Raw genomic sequence first — 20,586 nt, 5'->3', positions numbered from 1 at the left:
TGACAAATATATGGAAGGCAAGATGAAAAGCATCCATTTTCCAAAAAGTCTAATGGCTTAGACCCAGATATAACTGTAGTCACCAGATTATTTTAACAGTAGCCAGTAATCTTAAAACGTCCCTATCTATCTGTTTTTCATAACTTTATAGAAAGCAAGTCCACTTTAAAAGCAGAGAATAATGATCTCTTAATAAGATGTCTGCTTTGATTTGTAACTTCATCTAGATTAACTCTAACATTTCAAAACACAAGAATCTTAGTACTTATAATTGTTCTTATCATTTAAAAACACTAGAGTGTTTAAAAATCATTCCAAAGTCACATCCATGAATACTGCCACCAGCAATCTGCGTATATCATTTTCAACCACAAGTTCTCCAATTTGATATATTCTCTACTGGCATAACACAACAGTATAATGAAGAACTTGGCAGCTGGACATTTCTGTCTTTCTTGTTAATCCCTTTGTGTGATTCACCTATAAGACCTACTTTGCAATGGAGTGAGATGGTCGGAGGGGGGGAAACCTCAGTATTTCTCCAGTATTTACTAGAACTTTACTAGAGAGATACAAACCCACTGGCCAAAATATGCACATAATTAGACACTGAAAAGATATACATATGAGAACTTACATGAATCACTGAGAAAAACATCTGGTGTTTCCCTCATTTTAGTTATTTTTTTCATGGTTCAGAAATTTAATACTTTTATATGACTGAATCTGTCCAACTTCTGTGATTTCCTTTTCTGCTTCTAAGGTTAGAAATGTATCATCCTTCACAGATCCGATACTCAATTTTCACTGCTTCTTATTCTATGATGCAAAACATTTTATATGAAATTATTTATCCTGAATTTAATTTGGCACTTGGTTTAGGTTGTAGATCCAATCAACGTTATAATTTTTTCAAATGGTTATATGCACATATAATTGAATACAATGTATTCAAATGGCGGAAATATGATTTATATTTCCTTTTCTGTTGCTAAATCTAAACACATAAAATATTTAAATATATGTACTATATATAGTTAACATGTCTCATATCATACAGATTAGCATTTTTCTTACATAAATGTCATATCCAACAAAAAGAAATGCAGAGACGTATTTAAAATATTCATTTCTTTAGTTTTTCTTCAGGATAAATTCTCCACCGTATATATAAACAGTTTTTTTATAAACTCCATAAATAAAGCCTACTTAGTTGGATACATGCCTGTAATCCCAGCACTTTGGGAGGCCAAGGCAGGAGGACCGCTTGAGGCCAGGGGTTTGACATCAGCCTGGGCAACATAGTGAGACCCCAATCTCAACAAAAATTTAAAAATTAGCTGAGTGTGGTGACATGTACCTGTGGTCCAGCTACTCGGGAGTCTGAGGTGGGAGGATCACTTGAGCCTGGGAGGTGGAGGCAGCAGTGAGCCATCTTACCGCCACCATACTCCAGCCTGGGCAACAACAGAGCAAGACCCCATCTCCCTCCCTCAATTCCCCAAAAGAAAGCTTAATCCTCTCTGTTCCAGTTATGATCATACACTATGTTGTTATAATGAAAGTGCCAACAATCCAGTGCATTCCTGGGCCTCTGCTACCACCACTGAACGGCAGAAACTGTGCCTTGGTATTTCCTTGTCCTCAGCATGGCCTGGCAGGTGTTCAGAGAACAGCTATATGGAAGGCAGGCCAGCAAGGAAGGAATTCATCCAACTCCACATTTGATGGAAAAACAGAGGAATTGTTTGGGATGACAGCCACACCCAAGAAATCTTCAGCAATGTTTCACATGAAAAATAATTTGCTGAAACCTGCTAATCATGAACAAAGCAATCCGGAGCCAATATGACCACCACATCTCCGGGAGGCACATCCACCTTCAGTGTTTCAATGAGACTCTTTCCACTGGCCCACGGAGACAAATCTGGTCACTTTTCAGCATCCAGTTCCAGTATTGCCCCTCCATGACATTGTTCCTGTCCCTCCCAGCCTGTGCATAAGCAATCTGTCACCCAGTGCCTTGCTTAGTGCCTGCTATCGGGAGTAAGGCTTCTTCTGCTAGGTAGGCCTCACCTCAGCTGTCCCATCTGTTCGCGAAACTGAAAGCTCTCTAAACCAAGCTCCCTAAGTATTATTTCCAGCATCAAGAAGGATAGGGCTTCCCATGCAGTGACTATTCAAAAGTAATTATTTCATACTCAAGAGAGAAAAAGAATATTCTCTATGACTGCAAAAGTAAAGCTCTCAGGGTTGGTAAATGGGTATGAAAATACAGTCAGATGGAGGAGTAAGTTCTAGTGTTCAACAGCACAGTAGTCCCTGTTCTCAGCAAGATAGCTAACAAGAAGTTACTATATGTTTCAAAACAGCTAGAACAGAAAATTTGGAATGTTCTTAACACACAGAAGCCACAAATGTCTGGAGTGACAGATATTCCAAATATTTCAGTATGCAATGATTTGATCATTACACATTGTATGCATGTTAACAAAATATCACATGTACCCCCATAAATAGGTACAACTATTATGTATCAATTTTTAAAAAGTAAAGTTCTCACTTTCCTCATCTTTAAAATTAAAGGAACTGGTCTGCATAATTTCCAAGGCAACGCACAGCTCTGTAAATCTGTGAATCTAAAATTTAAAAATGACCCCTGCATCCATTAGCTGGAGAAAAATGCCATACTGCAGAACGTAGGAGCTTCTCTTGCTGATATAACTTCAACCGAGGGTGCAGGCAGGCATGAGGCACACTGTGTCCTTAGCATTGCTGTGTCCTTAGCCTTGGCATTTGGGCACCTAATAATGCATGCCAATGTGTATAACATCGTTTCTGGATTTTATAAAAGCAGATAATTATTGTAATAAGAAGTTAGCAAAAAAGATAATTACTGTAGTAAGAGGTTAAATCAATTTAAATATTCAAACTAAATTAAAATATTTAAAGTTTTATTGCAACTTAATATCTCTTTTATTCGAGTGGAAAAGGACAATCAGTAAGGTCCTATGGAACAGATACTATGCTTAATGCATTTTAACTCATGAGGAAGACCATACAGAAGAAGCCCAGAGGTATGCTGGTCGTTTTCAGTGTTCAACTGTGACTAATTCCTTACAAAGTTCAAGAGTCATGTTAGTTCTGCAATGTAACTCCTAGGAAGAAAACCTCCTCGATTTGAAGAAGTGCTAGATTGTTTGGTGGGAGCTTAATATACATTATTACATTTCAGTATTTCTGGTTCCACCCCAACTTTTCTATTCAACTCAAATTTAAAAAATCTGGACCAAAACAGTTGTTTCCCTTCACAAGGTAACTACCTAGCCATGCATTTGAAAAGAACATGAGAGAGGAAAAAAAAGAGCCCAAGAAGTAGGATTATCACGCTTTAAAATGTCAAGGAAATGGATGAGTTATGACATGTACGAGTCATTAAATGTATTTTAAAAGTCTACCAGCTCTCGATTGACCGACAGAAGAAAGAGAAACTAAATCTATCAGAAATGATTAGAATTTCAAAGTATTTAACATGCTTAGTAACAACTCCAGCCCATTTAACCCCCTAGAAAGAAGTAAGCAAGATAATGAATGATGATGTGGGTTGAAAGGAGGCTCCTCAAAGTTATTATATAGGGAAGTAAAAGTCACTTGACTCACTGTGATCTATAAAAATTAAGTCATGAAAGAAGGCTGTGTAAACTCTAGGAACCTGTGAAAAGTTGATCTGCCTGGGGAAATTCCAGTCTCTTGCTACCTGGAGGAATTTGCTCTGCTTACTGGATACGCAGCATAATACTTAACATTAAAACAAACACTGAATGGTTTCCAGAAATAGGGAGGTTGTGCAGGCACTTAATAGAACCAATACAAAGTTTTCTGAATACTAAAGTGTAGCAACAAGTCAAATCAGAGAGGAGGGCCCCTTTCCAGGTCTATTTATGATCCATCCTTTTATTTGACGTCATGACCTGTCCCTTCACAGAGATTTATCACTTTACTCAAAAGTGAGTAAAAAAGTGACTGTTTCTAAAATTGTCAGGGCATAAAAAATAGGTTTCTTGAAATACAATCGATTCCATCCTCCATCCTGAAAAAAACTAAACGTCCTGTCAAAACATGGTGATGCCTAGAGACCAGCAAAGTGCCCATTAGGGACATGGCATGAAACCAGCCAGGACATCAGGGGCTAACTTTCAGGCCCACTCACATCAGGCCACCTATCTCACTGAGTTACTCATTTATCCTCCTCTGTATCCTAATTGGCCCAAGGAAGCCACCACGAGATTCCAGAGGAGAACTCCAGTGAGAACTTCACGCATTCATCACGCACACTGAGAGGAGATTATTTCTTTTTCTTCTTTTTTTTTTGAGACAGAGTTTCACTCTGTCGCCTAGGCTAGAGTGCAGTGGCACGATCTCCGCTCACTGCAACCTCCGCCTCCCGGGTTCAAGAGATCCTTCCGCCTCAGCCTCTCAAGTAGCTGGGATTACAGACACAGGCCACCAAGCCTGGCTAGCTTTTGTATTTTTTGTAGAGATGAGGCTTCGCCGTGTTGCTCAGGCTGGTCTCGAACTCCTGGGCTTGAGGGATCTAACTGCCTTAGCCTCCCGAAGTGCTAGGATTTGACATGAGCCTCTGCGCCCAGCCAGCATTTCTTAAAACCATTTTATCACAGAGACAAAAGTCCAGGGTCTGGCACTGGAATGTGGTGAGCGAAGATTATTTCTAAAAATCTTTCAAGGCCGGGCACGGTGGCTCACGCCTGTAATCCCAGCACTTTGGGAGGCTGAGGCGGGTGGATCATGAGGTTAGGAGATTGAGACCATCCTGGCTAACATGGTGAAACCCTGTCTCTACTAAAAAATACAAAAAATTAGCTGGGCGTGGTGTCGGGCACCTGTAGTCCCAACTTCTTGGGAGGCTGAGGCAGGAGAATGGTGTGAACCCGGGAACCAGAGCTTACAGTGAGCCAAGACTGTGCCACAGCACTCCAGCCTAGGTGACAGAGCAAGACTCCGTCTCAAAAAAAAAAAAAAAAGTTTCAATAATCTCCACCTGCCCAGAAATGTACAGACATTCTGCAATACCTGCTTTTGCTAATATTTTACACATTCCATCATTTGACATTCTTAATTTTGGATCCAGAGTGGGGCATATGCAGCAGGTGAAGGCTGTTTTGGTGCTCTCCCTCATGCAGGACATGGAATATCATGCTGCTTGGTATGAACTAAGAGAACTAGAAGATTGCAGATAGGATGATAACCTGTCCGAATAATCACCAGCCAACTCTGAGGTGGGTTTCCAAAGTTTCCTTTGACATTTACAGAGGAAATGTAGACATTCTGGTACCAATGTGTAGAATCAGCAATTTCAACACCACCTACGAATTTCCTGTCTTTTCCCATTCTTGCAAATGGCTTAATTAAGAATTAAAAAGGTAAACGTATTTAGGATAGCTAACCTGTATCGCCCACAGTAATATGCAGTTAATTATTTTTATTGAAAAATGTGCTAGATCATTGCAAGTTGCACAAGTAGCATTATCATTTAGATTTGCCTCAACTATACAGAAATATTCATCAACTATCCAGAAACCATCAACTATCCAACATTTATTACATTTTAAGGTAGTTTTTACATACAGTAAATTTCTTCTGGTACTGTGATCTTTGATGAAAAGATAGCAAGTTTCTTATCAATATGTATTATAAAATTAGAGATTTATTTCAATGACTAGGAATTTTGCCTCCAGGCTTAGCCAAGAGAAGCGGCTGCACCATTTACGAAAACTCTCTAAAAGACAGCATCTAAAATAAAACATACTCCCAAATATCTCCCTCATTTTAAAGTCACACAATGTGGAAATTTTGTAGAGATAACACTATATTGTTTCTTGAAAGCCTTGGTCTATACCAAAGTAACAGTAGACTCAACCACCGGAAATATTACAGCACAATGACATGGTAAAAAATATGCTAGAAATGCAAGACAAAATGTTATAACGCTTCAAAATCTACACAGTAAATATACTTAAGAGTCCTTTTCTATAATGCATAGTTCGGGAAGCAATTATTTTCCAAGACTGCATTTGGTGTTAGGGACAAATACTTAGGAAAGATGAGATGACAGCAAAAAGAGCATCAAAGCTAGTTATTAAACATTTCCAGGTATGCCATAAATGGATGTTGTCCTTGTGTTAAATGCCATGCTGATCAAAAAATGACTGTTCACAACCCAATTAATCTCCTAGGGGAAAGGCTTGTATATTACAGATATCTGGTTCATCAATCAGGTACTTCCATGGACACTTTCATTTAAACCTAACTATGAACCTACGAGCTGGACATTTTTATCCTCAAACTCACTGATAAGGAATAGGCTTAGAGAGGAGTCTAAGTCCTCCAGGACAAAAAACTAGTAAACTGCAGAGGATGGCTCTTTGGGTCCCCAAAGAAGCCTTCTTTCGCCTTCAGGCCAGTGCTGCAAGGCACCAAATGAAGTTATCATCTCTAAACTTTTCAACAAAACTCACATCACAGGAAGCATTAAACTGCTTTTTGACTTAACACATACTTTTTAATTGTACAAATATACACACACACATAAATACACATTCCCATTATAGGTGCACGAAGTGATATCACAGTATACACTATGATATACACATAATGTTATTACACCTAACACTGGTATCACATCCTTTCATCTGAAACAGTGAAATAACACTATTTCACACGGGAGGGCAAGTGAGATAATGCCTCCACAATGGGACAGCCATAAACATTAAGTGACATAAACAAAACATTCCTCAAATTGTGAAGTGCTACAGAAACATGAGCTATGCTGCAAGCCATGTACAGTTTCTGTTTACAAACATATCGGTGTCAACCTTGTGCACTGTCTATCCAACTTTTCAAAACATCCCTGAAAACAGGTGACATTTTAAGCTATATATTGGTTTATTCTCAATAAAACCACATTAAGAGAGAGCATTACTATACATGAGAGAAGAAAGCTGATAGAATCCGATCAGAAACCAAGTCAATGAAAAGAATGCTGCTTGTTTTTCTTATCCATTACAATATTATGTTTTATTTTTATTTTTTTTGAGACAAGGTCTCGTTTTGTTGCCCAGGCTGTAGAGCAGTGGCAGAAACATAGTAATCTCAAACTACCGGGCTCAAGCAATCCTCCCACCTTAGCCTCCTGTGTTGTTATGTTTTAAAATAAAGGGCTGGTTAATACACTGGATACTCGAGTTATTTTTAGGGTAAAAAAGGGACATCAACTAACATTAATCTCAAAAAATGTCTGTATATTAAAAACATCTTCTGTAAAAGACACTCAAACTAAAGTTCCCCCAAATGAAAAGAATTTGGATATGCCTTTGTTGTTCAATAAAAGGAATTTTTAATCACAAGGGATTACTACACTACTTCTGTGAAGTATATGTCCACTGAGAGGACACAGAGGAAAGTCCAGAGAGCTTGAGATGAAAGAACGCTCTCTTCTTCAACAGCATATGCAGTAGGTGTTAGAATTACTGCTTTTGTCCGGGTGGGCCCTCCTCCCTCTGTTTACATTACAAACTGTGTCAGCAAGACACTCAGATAGTCCCTGAAACTTTCCAAGTAACGGGTGTAATGTTATATACACAGTAGACCTTGAGTACTTCGTAACACCAATGAGATTAGAAAACTGGCTCCTCAAGCTTGTAAAATGCAGAGTTTCACAGTTATTATGCACAAAGTGGCATACAAAGGGGGCACAAATGCTGGTAAATGTTGGTCCAACTTCCTCAGAATAATGCAGTTAAGAGGCTTGGAACCAAATCAAATAACCCAAAAGCTAATTTATAAGAAAATAACTAAGTTACTCACTAAATGACTGCTAATGACTGTCACAGACTAAACTGGTCAATTCTAACAATTCTGAAAATTTTTAACTGATTATAATTGATGACTATACGAATGAATTCTTGTCTACGGACAGCGCCAGACCAGGTGGAAAACGTATCATCACAAGGGTTTCCCCTGTATTTTTTCTAATAATTTAGTGGGTTAACATTTTTTGGAGTCATGTTACATTTTAGATTTAGTCGTGGCAGGATGTTTGGGAGTCACAGATAAAAGTACTCAACAACTTAATCTTGTAATAAGGTCTAAAGTATAGCTTATGAAATATGAGCACATTGTCAAATCAATCCCGAGTGGTATTCCCAAATCTAGGAAGACTTTCCATAGCGTTCCAACACCAAACTGCAACAGATTCTAGCTAATTTTTCATGTAAACTTAATAATGTAATGTCCTTCAGACCAAAGGAGTGGATATTTGAAACGCCAGAAAAGCTTGGTGGCAGCCAGACTGTAGACGCCCAAGTGAATGTTTTCCTTCAAGATAAGTAAGGCGGTGGCAGCTGCTGCCTAAACTTAACACCCCTGTCCATCTGAAATGCGTACAAAGTTGCTGAATGGAGCAGGCGGTTTTGTTATGGGACCAGTTTGGGTTTTGTTTTTTGAAGAAAAATCGTTTTGCTTAAAGGAAAACCAGCTTACTAACCATGTACTAATTTATGTATGTGCACAAAAATACACACATATGAAAATGCGAACTACTGTTCACTAGTTGGAACTTACTCTCCAAGAAAAGCTCTTTATTTCAGAATTTATATTCTCCAAATGTGTAGAAACTTGTTTTTCACTACATAGTCCTTGCAAGTTAGACTAGCCCTTTTAAGCAAGGTACACATAAGTTTTAGTTTATTCGATTTGTTTTCTAATTACATTTGAAAGTTCAAACCTAATGAGTTTGATCTTTTTTGAGTTTAATTGTATGAATCCCTTTGTCCTCTATATCTGAACTGCAAAGTGATTTCAGTTTTTGATAATACAACTGAATAGTTATCAAACTTTAGGAAATATATTTTTGTCAATCTTCATGCATCAAGTGGTCCAAGTTCAGCATGGAATTGTGCTGCCGAACAAAGCCTACAACTGTCACAATGGTAACTTGTTGGGGTGGGGGTTAAAGGCTACTATAATATCAAAACTCTGACAAAATTTGTACCATTGTGTAATATATGGTATAGGTTCCGACCAAGGCAAAGCACTTAGCTGTTTCCCAACAGAAGAGTTTGAGATAATGAAAGAAAGGAGATACATGGAAAGAAAGAGAAGAAGAAGAATAAATTTTCATTAAGCATCTGATTGTATCTTCAAAATGATGACAACCAATGATGGAGGAGCGACAAAGTTTACTTGAAAGACGAAACGTATTTCTGAACACAAAGCAACAAAAGACAATACAATTCTAGAGTAATACTCAGACACCCACTTTTCTAAATCACCATTCACAAGTGAAATCCAAACAAAAAGTCCCCTAGACATTTACTAATCACATCCTCAAATTGGCAGTCACACGAAATTCAGGAGAAAAAATATCCAATTCAAAATATAAGGAGCTTGTTCTTTAAGAGAAAGCACTCACTGGCTAGTGATTACTTTGTATCACTAGTAAAAGAATCCGAATCACTAGTAAAAGAAACCGAACTGATTAAACTTTTCATCCCACTCTACGAAAGCTGCAGAGTCATCATATGCCTGGTCGGATGGAGTGTGCAGCTGTCTCTCTGCACTCCATTTCACTGAAAGGGAGCGATCAGGAACAGAGAAACAGGAAGGCCAGAATCTGTTGTAAGGCGTCTATTTCCACAGCTGGAGACAGGGTACTTACTATTCTATATACAGCATCTCCGGCTTGGACACTCAAGTGGACAGTGTTAAATTGCACGGCATGCCATCTGACCATTAATGAGTCCCCATCAGTTTCCCCTAGCCTTGGGCCATAACCCAGTTGTTTTAAAAACACATCTCTTAGTATCTTAGTAGTGTCACTTGTGGGACAGTAATGTTGCTATGCCACAAGTGACACTACTCTCGTTCAGTATTACTTAATGGACAAAAAAAAAAAAAAAAAAAAACCAGCAAATTATATAACAACGACTGACCTGACCCCCTCAGCAAAAAGGCCATGACAGATAATCATATTTCACCAAACTTTACATTCACCTACTTTAACTATTAAGAGACGAAACTCAGGTCCTTTGCAATATCCTCACCTTTCCGAGAACTGATTATTTTTAAAGTATTGTCACAAGTTATATTTGCAAGCAGTTTTTTAAACGCATTTCCACCATCAACATGTTGGGGCACTGACTTGTTTTTTGGCAGATTAAAGTAATAAATTTTATTCAAAATTCTTCTATTCAGAAAAATAAAAGCAGGGGGAAGGTATTCTGCTTGGATTTCCCAAACAGACAAAGTTCGTTGACTTTGAGGACCTTCAGAAGACATTTGCAGAAATGGTGTTTTGCGCACCAAACTCTGGACCACAAATCATCGTGCCAGAACTCGGCCAAACATTCAGATCCGCTGGCCTGAAGCAGGGAAACTCCCGGAACAGAGGGTGAGGTTTATTTTGGTTACGCCGCAGAGTAAGCATCAAAGTTGAAATCAGTAAACACATGTAAACACGTCGTGAACTTACCGTGGCGTCAGCTCCCGTGGAAACAGGGCTTTTGGCGCTTTTCTCCTCGGGATTCTGGGGAACTTCTTCCGGCCCCCGGGTTACAAGAATTCTAAAATGCTGCTGCCCTGCGTTCTGATCCTGCCTGATCTTAAATGTGCACCCCTGGCCCTGTGGAGTCCTCTCTGCGGAGTTCGTCCTGCGGATTTCGGGAGCCATCCGGCCAGCCCGAGGCGGTGCCTCCGGGGCTCCCCGATCTTCCGTTGGGCTCCCTCTTTCGCTTCGGGGCTGCGTGGGGTACGAGGTGCTCCTCTCCAGCCGAATGCGGGGATACCTCACCAACCTGTCCCCCTTTGTGCCCGTGAAGCCAAAGTTGAGGTCACTGCCTGACCCCGGAGCACCTTGCTGGGGCTGCTGCAACTGGAAGACAAAACACCGCTTCCCGGAGCTTCCAGAAGCATCTGGAACATGCTGCAGGGACCAGCGCCTGGGCTCTACCGCCGCTGCGCCGCCCTGGCCATCGGGGCCGAGGGGCAGCAGCCTCACCTGGCGCACGTCGGCGCTGGAGGCACGGTGCTGGATTCGCAGGCCCGGGGCAGCCTCCTCCGGGCAGTCCACGGGGCCAGGGCACCGCACGCGGCGGCGGCCGCACGTGCCGTTGACCTGGAGCCCCGGGTCCCGGGCTGCCCTCGGAGGGGAGCTCCCGGGGGTGTCCCTCGGCGAGGGCTCGCGGCAGCCGCTCTGGGGCGAGGCCCTCGTGATGGCGGTGGCGGAGGCCTGGTCCCCGGGGTCCGGCGTGGCGCACGGAGGCCCATCGTCGGCGCCCTCGGGCGGCCCGCACCCGTCGGTGGCCCCGTCCGCGGCCTTGCGCTGCAGGGAGATCTGCACCGAGGAGCTGCACGTGGGGCGGGCGTCGATGCTGGTCAGGAGCTGCGGGATGAACATGGACGAGCTCCGCTTGAGCGCGCCCACGCCTCCCTGCAGGCCTCCGTCGCCATCCTCCCCTCCGTTCTGGGCGAAGGGGTGTGGGCTGCTCCTCCGTGGTAGGGTGTGGAATGCCATGAAGAAGTCGTCTTCTCTCTCCTGGTCTAGGATCTCTGATTCGGGGGCTGTGTTGCTGCGACCAGAGCCAAAATGAAACCGAAGCCGATGGGCCATGGTGACCAGGGGGGCCAGGAGGGCGAGGGAGAGCGGCAACAACAGGCCCGGCACTGCCAGAAGTCACAAACCAAAGACACAAACTCCAAGAAAAAGTGTCCCATCTGCCAAACTGTTAGCACTGCGGCACCAGGAGCGACAGATAGCAGAAATAACCCAAGTGGCAAGCGGCATTCCAGGCATGATTGGATAAGAGCAAAAAGCTCTCATCCACACTGTGACAGAGGGTAGGGTGGCCAGAACCACATGACCGCGCTCTCCCCCTCCAATGCCAGCTTCTGGACTTAGAGTTTTCCCCCACTCGCTCTTTTTTTTTAAACAGCAAGAGCCTGAAACAGCACCTTCCCAGCTGCTGCTTTTCCATCAGAAAGGAGTGGCCCCAGCAGGGCGCTCTCACAGCTGACTAAGGCAGCAAACACACTGCAAGCCACGCTGCTATAAATCTAAACCACATTACATTCGCAGGGCATTTCTTTCCCAGTGGAGCACAGCACTGGGACTCTGTCTAACCTGTGCAGGGACCTGGCATGTTTAACAGCACACATGGTATTTCCCCACCTCCCACCACACATGGAATAATGACAAGTAAAATATGGCTTGGCCACCGGGTAAACCCCTTCCCAAGCATCGGATACCATGTTTCTGTTATTTATGACATCACTACACTACCAGGATGGAATGCAAACTAATAAAACAGTACTATAAATACGATTACACACCCCACAGAGTTAGTGTCCATTTAATGCTAAATAATTAGACCAGGATCTACAAGTAACAAAATAGCTAAAGGGAGGGGAGGGGGCGTGACTTGCTACACACCCAGTTGGCCTCCTGCTATCACAGCATTTTTCATTTAAAAGGTGTATACGTGTGTGTAGCTCACACATGACTGGCAGACACCAAAGTACCAGAGAAAAGGAACCCAGCTGGAGAATACATTGTCTCCCATATGCCAGGTAGGAAAGAAAACATCAACGAAAAAACAAACAATAAAAACAACAAAAAACAAAAGGAAAATTGAAGAAGGGAGTGCATGTGGATTTTTTTTTTTTGTGGTAATAATTTAACTTAAATACCATACAGAAGAAATGCTGCCTAGAGCTGACTGCTTTCCAGTATGAAGTCAGCAATATTACCACAGTTGGGACACAAATATGGAATCTTGCCATGTTTGCAAAGGACCAAAAAAGACTTAAGAAATGAAAGGAAAGGTGCACAGTCGAAAAACTGTCCTCAGATTTGTAGTTAGCTTGGAAATATGCTGTATTTTAAACTCACTATTTTCTATGATCCAGAAACACCAATTATTTAACAAAGAGGCTTATTTAGAGGGGGTGAAAAAATAGGAGGGGAAAATACCAAGCTGCAAGAGTGAAAAAAAGTTTATTTTAAAATCTGCAAAGCATGACTTTGTTAACAGCTCTAGCATCCAGGGTGTGGTGGATTAACCCTGTGTTTACATACATCCAAATCTGTTTTCTTAAAGCATGTGTTTTAAATGCCAAAAATGACCTCTAGAGAGAAATGGAAGCTAGTCTGTGTAATGCTAGAACTTCCAAGTGCTACCAGAGCCACATATTGTCTCTGCTGGGTTAATAGCCAACAAAGAAAAATAAAACAGCAACACCAGCATTCTTTGCATAGTAACCACACTGCAGATGGCCTGGGGCAAAACTAGGCATCAATATTATAAAACACAATTTTTCAGATACAGCTTGTATTCACACAAGATTTCTTAAAAGTTTTGTATTCAAAGTCCCTTTTGGTTTGGAAGCATAATTTCAGACCCAGGGCAAGATCACCTCAACTACAGTCGTTATTTCAGATACAGAAATGGGAAACAGTTTTTTAACAGTAAATTTCTCTTAATAGGAGAAAATAACGAACTAAAACACATCAAACAAGAGGCCGTTTTTCCTCAAATTTGACCCCTTCCTCATGTTAAAGGAAAGATATTATACTCAATAATTGGAGAATAAGGATTAGTCTACAGACACACCCATGTCTCCAGGAACGTACTGCTGTACTACTCAATACTGCTTAACTCACTTGGTCCTCACTGGGTGAGAGATGGAGAGACAAGAACTGCACCCTCAGCAGAATCTCTCATTCAGTCTCACAAGAAAGTACTTTTATGCATACAACAAAAGTGGTTTAGTTACACTGTAGGATTGTTCATCACCCAACATCCCTTACTTTAATGGAAAAGATACTAGGATGGTAGGCCAGAATCTGTTTTCTCTTTTGGAGAATAATACCAATCAAACTACCACTGGGCTGGGACTTAGGAGGCCAGCAGGTCAGCCCCTGGCATCTCCACTGACTGATGTGCTTATGTAAAGGCTCTAGACCTGGTTCTTCTCATCTATAAGAACAGGAGTTAAATGAGTTATTGTATGAGGCTCCTCTAGTTCAAATATTCTGTTAACGTCCAGCTATTAAAAAATCTGGAGTTTCAGCTGAATTCTGCAGAAAGGATTCTTAAGAATACCTTTGAACCAGTCAACATACCATACAAGTTTCAGGGAGGGTAAATCTGAGAATGACTGACTGCACTGAATTATAGCGTCACTTCTGAAGGTACCTTAGGGACGTAACACGGTAGTGCTCATTTTCATAGTTGGCACACCTGGTTCACAGCCACTTGATGTACATGTTTTAGTTAGTTAAGAAAGCAAAATGTGCTTCATAAAGCCCATTTCTAAAATGAAATCTGGCCAGGCATGGTGGCTCATGTCTGTAGTCCTAGTTATCCTGGAGGCCTGTTTGAGCCCAAGGGTTTGAGGTTACAGTGAGCTATGACTGCACCACGGCACTCCAACCTGGGTGACAGAGGGGGACCCTCTCTCTAAAATAATAAAAATAAAAACAAAATGAAATCATATCAGTTATTTATGTATCGATCTTCATAAACATATTATATATGTATCAATCTACATATAAAATGTTACTTTATATCTGTTATATGCCTCAGGCATATCTTTGGTTCTGTAAAGGTACGTTCTAAGGTTCTCTCTTGAGAAAGCAACCATTTTTAAAATACAGCTTGACTTTACCTGCTAAATGTAGATTCACTTTTTGCTATACACGGTTAATTAGATTGTTATTTTACCAGAGAGAATTACCATAGATTTACTACTGAATGCATCCCAATATTAGGGTCTGGCTTTCATTTAAAAACTGAGCAAAGTTTGTTTACATTCTTGATGGCCTCTTTAGAGAATCTGCCTACCGTTCTGTATTCCCAACATTAGAGCATGAGCATACGGGCTGATACTATCACCAGTGACTTTCGTTAACATTAACTGCAATAAAAATACACACACATACAAATACATTTTTTATCCTAGCAACATAGAAGTATTTGTTAGGATTTTGAATGTCAAACTAGCAGTGGGACAAAAACAGTCTTCTTTTTGGGCACATATACTGTCATAAGTACAACATAAACAAAAGTTCTAAAGATGCTGCTCTGAAAATCCAGTTAATACAAAATGAAGCAAAATTCAAATACAGGCATCCACTTACCAGTCTATTTTCGTCAAATACTTCAAATAGGAGTCTGTGATTAGATGGGTTTACCTATAAGGAACATAAATAGTATTTTTTAAATGAGCTGGAATCATTCGAACAGCGACGTAAGGAACAGAAAGAATAAAATACTGCTTTACAATGAGCCCAGCTCAATTGTATAATGTGAACAATTATCCTACTGTTCTGGAAATTCTAGGTGTACTAAATCAAATTTCCTATCACTGATTTCTATATTATACTGCCCCGAATTTAGGCATAGCAAAGAAGAAAAGACTCTTAGCTGTTTTTCTAAAATAAGAAAGGATAGTTGTAAATAGCTTTAAAGAGTTCCTAACCTCTATACAAGGTATTCTCATGACTGTAGATCAAAAAATGCCTATTCCTGAGGATATTTCTTAGGCCTGACAGCAGTAATAGTAATGATAAAAATAATGAAGAAGATTGTAATAGCTTACAAGTGTGTGTGTGTCTGTGTAGAGAGAGAGAGAGAGAGACAGACAGACAGACAGACAGAGACAGGGTCTTGTTCTGTTGCCCAGGCTGGTCTGCAGTGGCATGATCATGGTTCACTGCAGCCTCAACCTTCCAGGCTCAATTGATCCTCCTGCCTCACTCTCCTGAGTAGCCTGGACTACCATGCCTGGCTAATTTTTGTATTTTTTTTGCAGAGATAAGGTTTCACCATGTTCCCCAGGCTGGTTTTGAACTCCTGGGCTCAAGCTATTTGCATGCCTTGGCCTCTCAAAGTGCTGGGATTACAGGCATGAGCCACTGTGCCCAGCCTGTGTGCTTATTTTTTAGGCACTGTCTTGTTACTGAATATCAACAATCTGATCTCCTTTAATCTTCACAACAATCCTATGGTGTATAACTATCACGCAATTTCATAAATGAGGAGCCGAGACCCTGAGGTTCAGTGAAGTAACTTGCCCATGAGCCCACAACTAATGTGTAGGGCAACCAGGATCTGCACTAGGTCTGTCCTGCCTGTCTCCAGAGCCTAGGCTGTGAACCATTAGACAGACCTGGAACTGTGGGGCAATGTCAGAGCTACTGGGCTTTCAATATCTTTTTGCTTCCTTTTCTTTACCAAAACCTCACCAAAATGGCCCATATCATCTTCCAAACTCAGGTATCATTTACTAAGCACCAACCATGTGTGTGACATAGAGCTACATGTTCTCATTTACATAATTGCATGCAAATCCTGGAAACAACTCTTCCAAGTAAGCATTCTCTCTCCTATGTGAGAGATAAAGGATCCCAGGGAGATTGAGAGTCCTCAGGTGGCCTTTCCAGGGTCACTAAGGCTCTAAATGGTAAAGCCAGAGAGGTGACCTAGGCCCTCGCTGCTTCATGGTGGAGAACCCATGAAATAACACTTGACCATACAAGCACAGATAGCTTAACTTGTGCTTCTGGTCCTGTGGTCTGCCTGCAGCCTAGCGACAGAACAAGCAGACGGAGTTTGCTCTCTGTTTAGAAGCTCTACAAAGGGTTGCACTGCTCACCAATGCGACCACAGGCTACAGGCAGGAGCTAGCACATGGTAGGCACCCAATAAAGATTTGTAAAATGAATAAATATAAAAGATGTTAAGAACCTGTAATCCCAGCACTTTGGGAGGCTGAGGCGGGTGGATCACGAGGTCAGGAGATCGAGACCATCCTGGCCAACGTGATGAAACCTCGTCTCTACTAAAAATACAAAAATTAGCCGGGCATGGTGGTACATGCCTATAGTCCCAGCTACTCAGGAGAGGCTGAGGCAGGAGAGTCACTTGAACCCAGGAGGCAGAGGTTGCAGTGAGCTGAGATCGCACCACTGCACTCCAGCCTGGTGACAAAGCGAGACTCCATCTCAAAAAACAAAACAAAACAAACAAACAAACCTTAAGAAAAACGAACAAAAATAAAACTTAAATATGCCTACTGCCAAGATTAGTTGAAAAAAGTATGGGATGTACTAACATTGATGTAACTGTGGCCAGTGTTCCACTGAAAGTTCAGAGTCTAAACACTTTAGAGGTTCACAAGTGGAAAGCTGTATTTGAGAGTTAACTAAAGGCTAAGAGCATCTATCAGCCCCTATTAACTTTTTTTTCAGTCCTCCACAGGGTAATTTCAAATACATCTGGTAGAGGCTGTACGTAGGATTTCACCAAGTATGAAAATATCCGTGCCATATTTCAGCTCTGAGCATAATAGAAAGCAGATGCTGTATGTAGTAGTCCAAGTTTGGAGCACAAAAAATACTATTGCGATTGAGAGGAAGAAATCAGGACCAGTTATAATGGACCTCATGGCAATATTGGCCTTTGGAAATCTGCACTCATCAGAAGGCCTGGATTATTTCTGGAGGTAAGCAGTTTTTAATATCACAACTATACAATTAAGATATCTTCGTTTTGAAGAGAAAGCCCTTTCTTTCGATTAAATAGCTGAGCAGTCTAATATTTCCAAAATTTCAGTAGTAAAACACAGCAACCACAAATGCTCAATAAGCAGAAATCTCTGCTAATTCGCATATTTCAGTCATTTTGACATATAGCTATTCTAAATATTAAATATAAAAGGTTGAGGAAATCTTACCTAATTCTACCATATTTAGATTCCAGAAGTAATTTTATATTATACACATATAATATGCACTCAATATTTCAATTACCAAAATTTTCCCAACTAGAACATAATTGCTAAGTTTCATGTTTCTTTTTAATCATGTTGCCTCTAGTGTTTTACTCTCTCTAAAATATTTCATAACCCATCTCACAGAATTAAACCGTTCCCATAAATGGTATTTTATCTTGTTTCTTAAAGAGAGGTTTGAGTTCAAAAGATGAAACATGGTGTTTGGATAATTTTCTTTTGACATTTCCAAAACACTCCTCAATGAAACAAGTCCGGATTATGTGACCACTACTTCTAGTCTTTCAAAATTTGGGACACATTAGGAGGCTACCTATTTTTCCATCCTAAAAGGAATTTCTCATTAAAAATTTAAGAGCTTTTCCTCGCGATGAACTGACCGCGATAGTCAACCTGGATGTATCAATAACAATTATTACCAAACAATGAAAAACTTACCCTGAAATAAAATTCTTCATTCCATTTTGGGTTCAGCGTCTGGAAAAGAAATTATCTTGTAGTATCTTTTAGGCTTTCAAACATTAGCAGTTACTAGTATAATACAGTCTACATATTTGCTTAAACATTTTTTTGATTAAAAAAAGCTAAGAGAAGCATTTAGTCAATTATTTGAGACTAGCGTATAAACCAAACTGGAGGGGAAGGGAATGTATTTATGAAACAGATGCTTCATAGATATGAAACCTTAAACTGCTTCTATCACCAGAAGGAAAAACATCAGAGGCCTGGAGTCATCGTGAAAATATAAAAAATTCCTTCAAGAAATTAGCATTGATATGATTATTCTACCAAGAAGGAAATGAACTTTGTTGATTTTCCTCTACCTGCTACAAATCTGTTTTGCAGAGTAATGAAGCAGGTGGGGGAAAGTTGAATATGTTCATTGTTTATATAAATATTGAAATCTTAACATTTTATAGAGACCAATACTGAGGATCAGATTTTATAACAAGAAAAAAAGACCAAATATAAACCAAAAGTGAATTTTTTGTTTCTCCAAAAATAACCAGGTTAAAAACTACTTGTCTTCAGTCTTCCTCTCCATTCATCCATCTGTTCATCTTTCTATCAATCTACTTAAATATACATCTCACAAGGAGATGGCAAGGATACCTTTGTCCTCAGCACGGAAGAAAGGACTGCCAGATATCCACCAAAACTAACAGGATGTACATTCTAGGAAGGAAGACTATACATGTGTGTTTGTGCATCTGCACATGCATAAGCCTTTTAAACACAGCTCTTAAAAATTGTATGTAAAAATCGGAGACTGAAAAATCATCACTTCACCAACAGCGATGGATATTTTTAGTCAAAATGATACTTATCTTTATCAATCTATTTCCTTTAATAGATCAGTTCAGGGAGATGGAAAAAAATCAATAGATTGCAACATAAAAATAGGAAACACAGAGCTCACACAATACCCAACCGGCTTTTTAAAAAATTCAGCACTTTCCCCACCCACAACTCCACAGTGAATTCAATCCATAATGGGGTTCATGCTTTTTTCCTGTGTGAATGAAGCCAAGGACGGTAATGAGTGAGGGGAGGGGAGTGGAGCAGCAGGCCTGGCCTGCCTCGGGCTGTAGTCCCGGAGGGCAGCTTCATGGAAATGCACATGGGAAATGACAGGCGAGGAAAGCAACAAGACAGGAGAGCACAAAACGAACGGAGAACCAGTCACAACACCACAAGGAGAGGAGGATGATGAATGCAGCAAAGGCATACGAACCAGGAGGTGGGCAGCAGGAGAAGCAGAGCAAACCCAGCTACAGAGCTACACCCTCGACCGTGGAAAGACAGAGAGGAGGACCTCCCTTTCGAAGGAAATACATTGCAATAGCCCCAATCGCCAGCTTTGGTCCTGGCTCCGTATTCAGCAGGCAATCAAGTTTCCCAGCTGCCTTCCTGGTGAGCCTTCTAGACAGCCCCCACTCGCCTAGAAACTGAACCAGCAACAACGCCTAACACAGGGAACAATGGCCTCCGTCCCTCGCAGGCATCCTCCCTGCTAATCAAAACACCGGCTCCTGTTTGCAAAACAGATTTTTAATGCCAGTCCCAATGCCAAGTGGAGGACACACTGCAGTTATGGTTCCTTACACAAAAGGACCTGGCCGCCTGCACGGCAGCAAGACAGTTACAATTTTTTAAAGCACTCATGCTGCCCAGAAAATGTTCAGCAAAGTGTTAGACTACCTAAGCACCCGCCTCTAAAGGTGGTAAGGAAAAAAATCATAGTAACTCATAAATAATACTAAAGCACAGATGAAAGGGGTTTGTTTTGTTTTATTGGTTGTTTTTTTTTTTTTTTTTGGAGACAGGTTCTCATTCTGTCGCCCAGTCTGGAGTGCAGTGGCATGATTACGGCTCACTGCAACCTCAACCTCCCAGGCTCAATTGATCTGCCAGCCTCGGCCTCCAAAAGTGCTAGAATTAGAGCCACCAGCCACCGCACCCAGCCAAGTATTTTAAATAGAGAACATGCATCTTCAATAAAGCCTCCAAATACAGGGTAAAAATATTTACATATATATACACACTACATATGTCTATAAATACATGCAGTTAGGCAAATTAAGACATACTTATCAGCCAGGCATGGTGGCTCACGTCTGTATTCCCAGCACTTGGGAGGCTATGGTGGGCGGATCACCTGAGGTCAGGAGTTCCAGACCAGCCTGGCCAACATGGCAAAACCCCGCCTCTACTAAA

The 20,586-nt window shown here is 41.0% G+C and overlaps 1 protein-coding gene across 13 annotated transcripts in view; it reads right to left on the bottom strand.

The window, feature by feature from the left end:
- The window catches only part of NEDD4L (NEDD4 like E3 ubiquitin protein ligase), a 368,484-nt gene that overhangs the window by 139,400 nt on the left and 208,498 nt on the right, over positions 1 to 20,586 (bottom strand). For 4 of the 13 annotated variants that reach the window (XM_030925888.1, XM_030925889.1, XM_030925892.1 and 1 more), the window contains exon 1: positions 10,550 to 11,782. In XM_030925888.1, the coding sequence (XP_030781748.1) occupies positions 10,550 to 11,686 (1,137 nt within the window). In that variant the 5' untranslated portion in view covers positions 11,687 to 11,782. Of the gene's footprint in view, positions 1 to 10,549; positions 11,784 to 15,214; positions 15,269 to 18,306; positions 18,346 to 20,586 lie in introns of those variants that run through there. The other 9 variants (XM_030925894.1, XM_030925895.1, XM_030925896.1 and 6 more) reach the window with 3 other exon arrangements.

Source organism: Rhinopithecus roxellana, chromosome 21 (genome assembly GCF_007565055.1).
Source record: "Rhinopithecus roxellana isolate Shanxi Qingling chromosome 21, ASM756505v1, whole genome shotgun sequence".
Lineage (NCBI taxonomy): Eukaryota > Metazoa > Chordata > Mammalia > Primates > Cercopithecidae > Rhinopithecus > Rhinopithecus roxellana.
The sequence above is the reverse complement of the archived record's forward strand: the minus strand, read 5'-3'. Positions and strand labels throughout refer to the sequence as shown.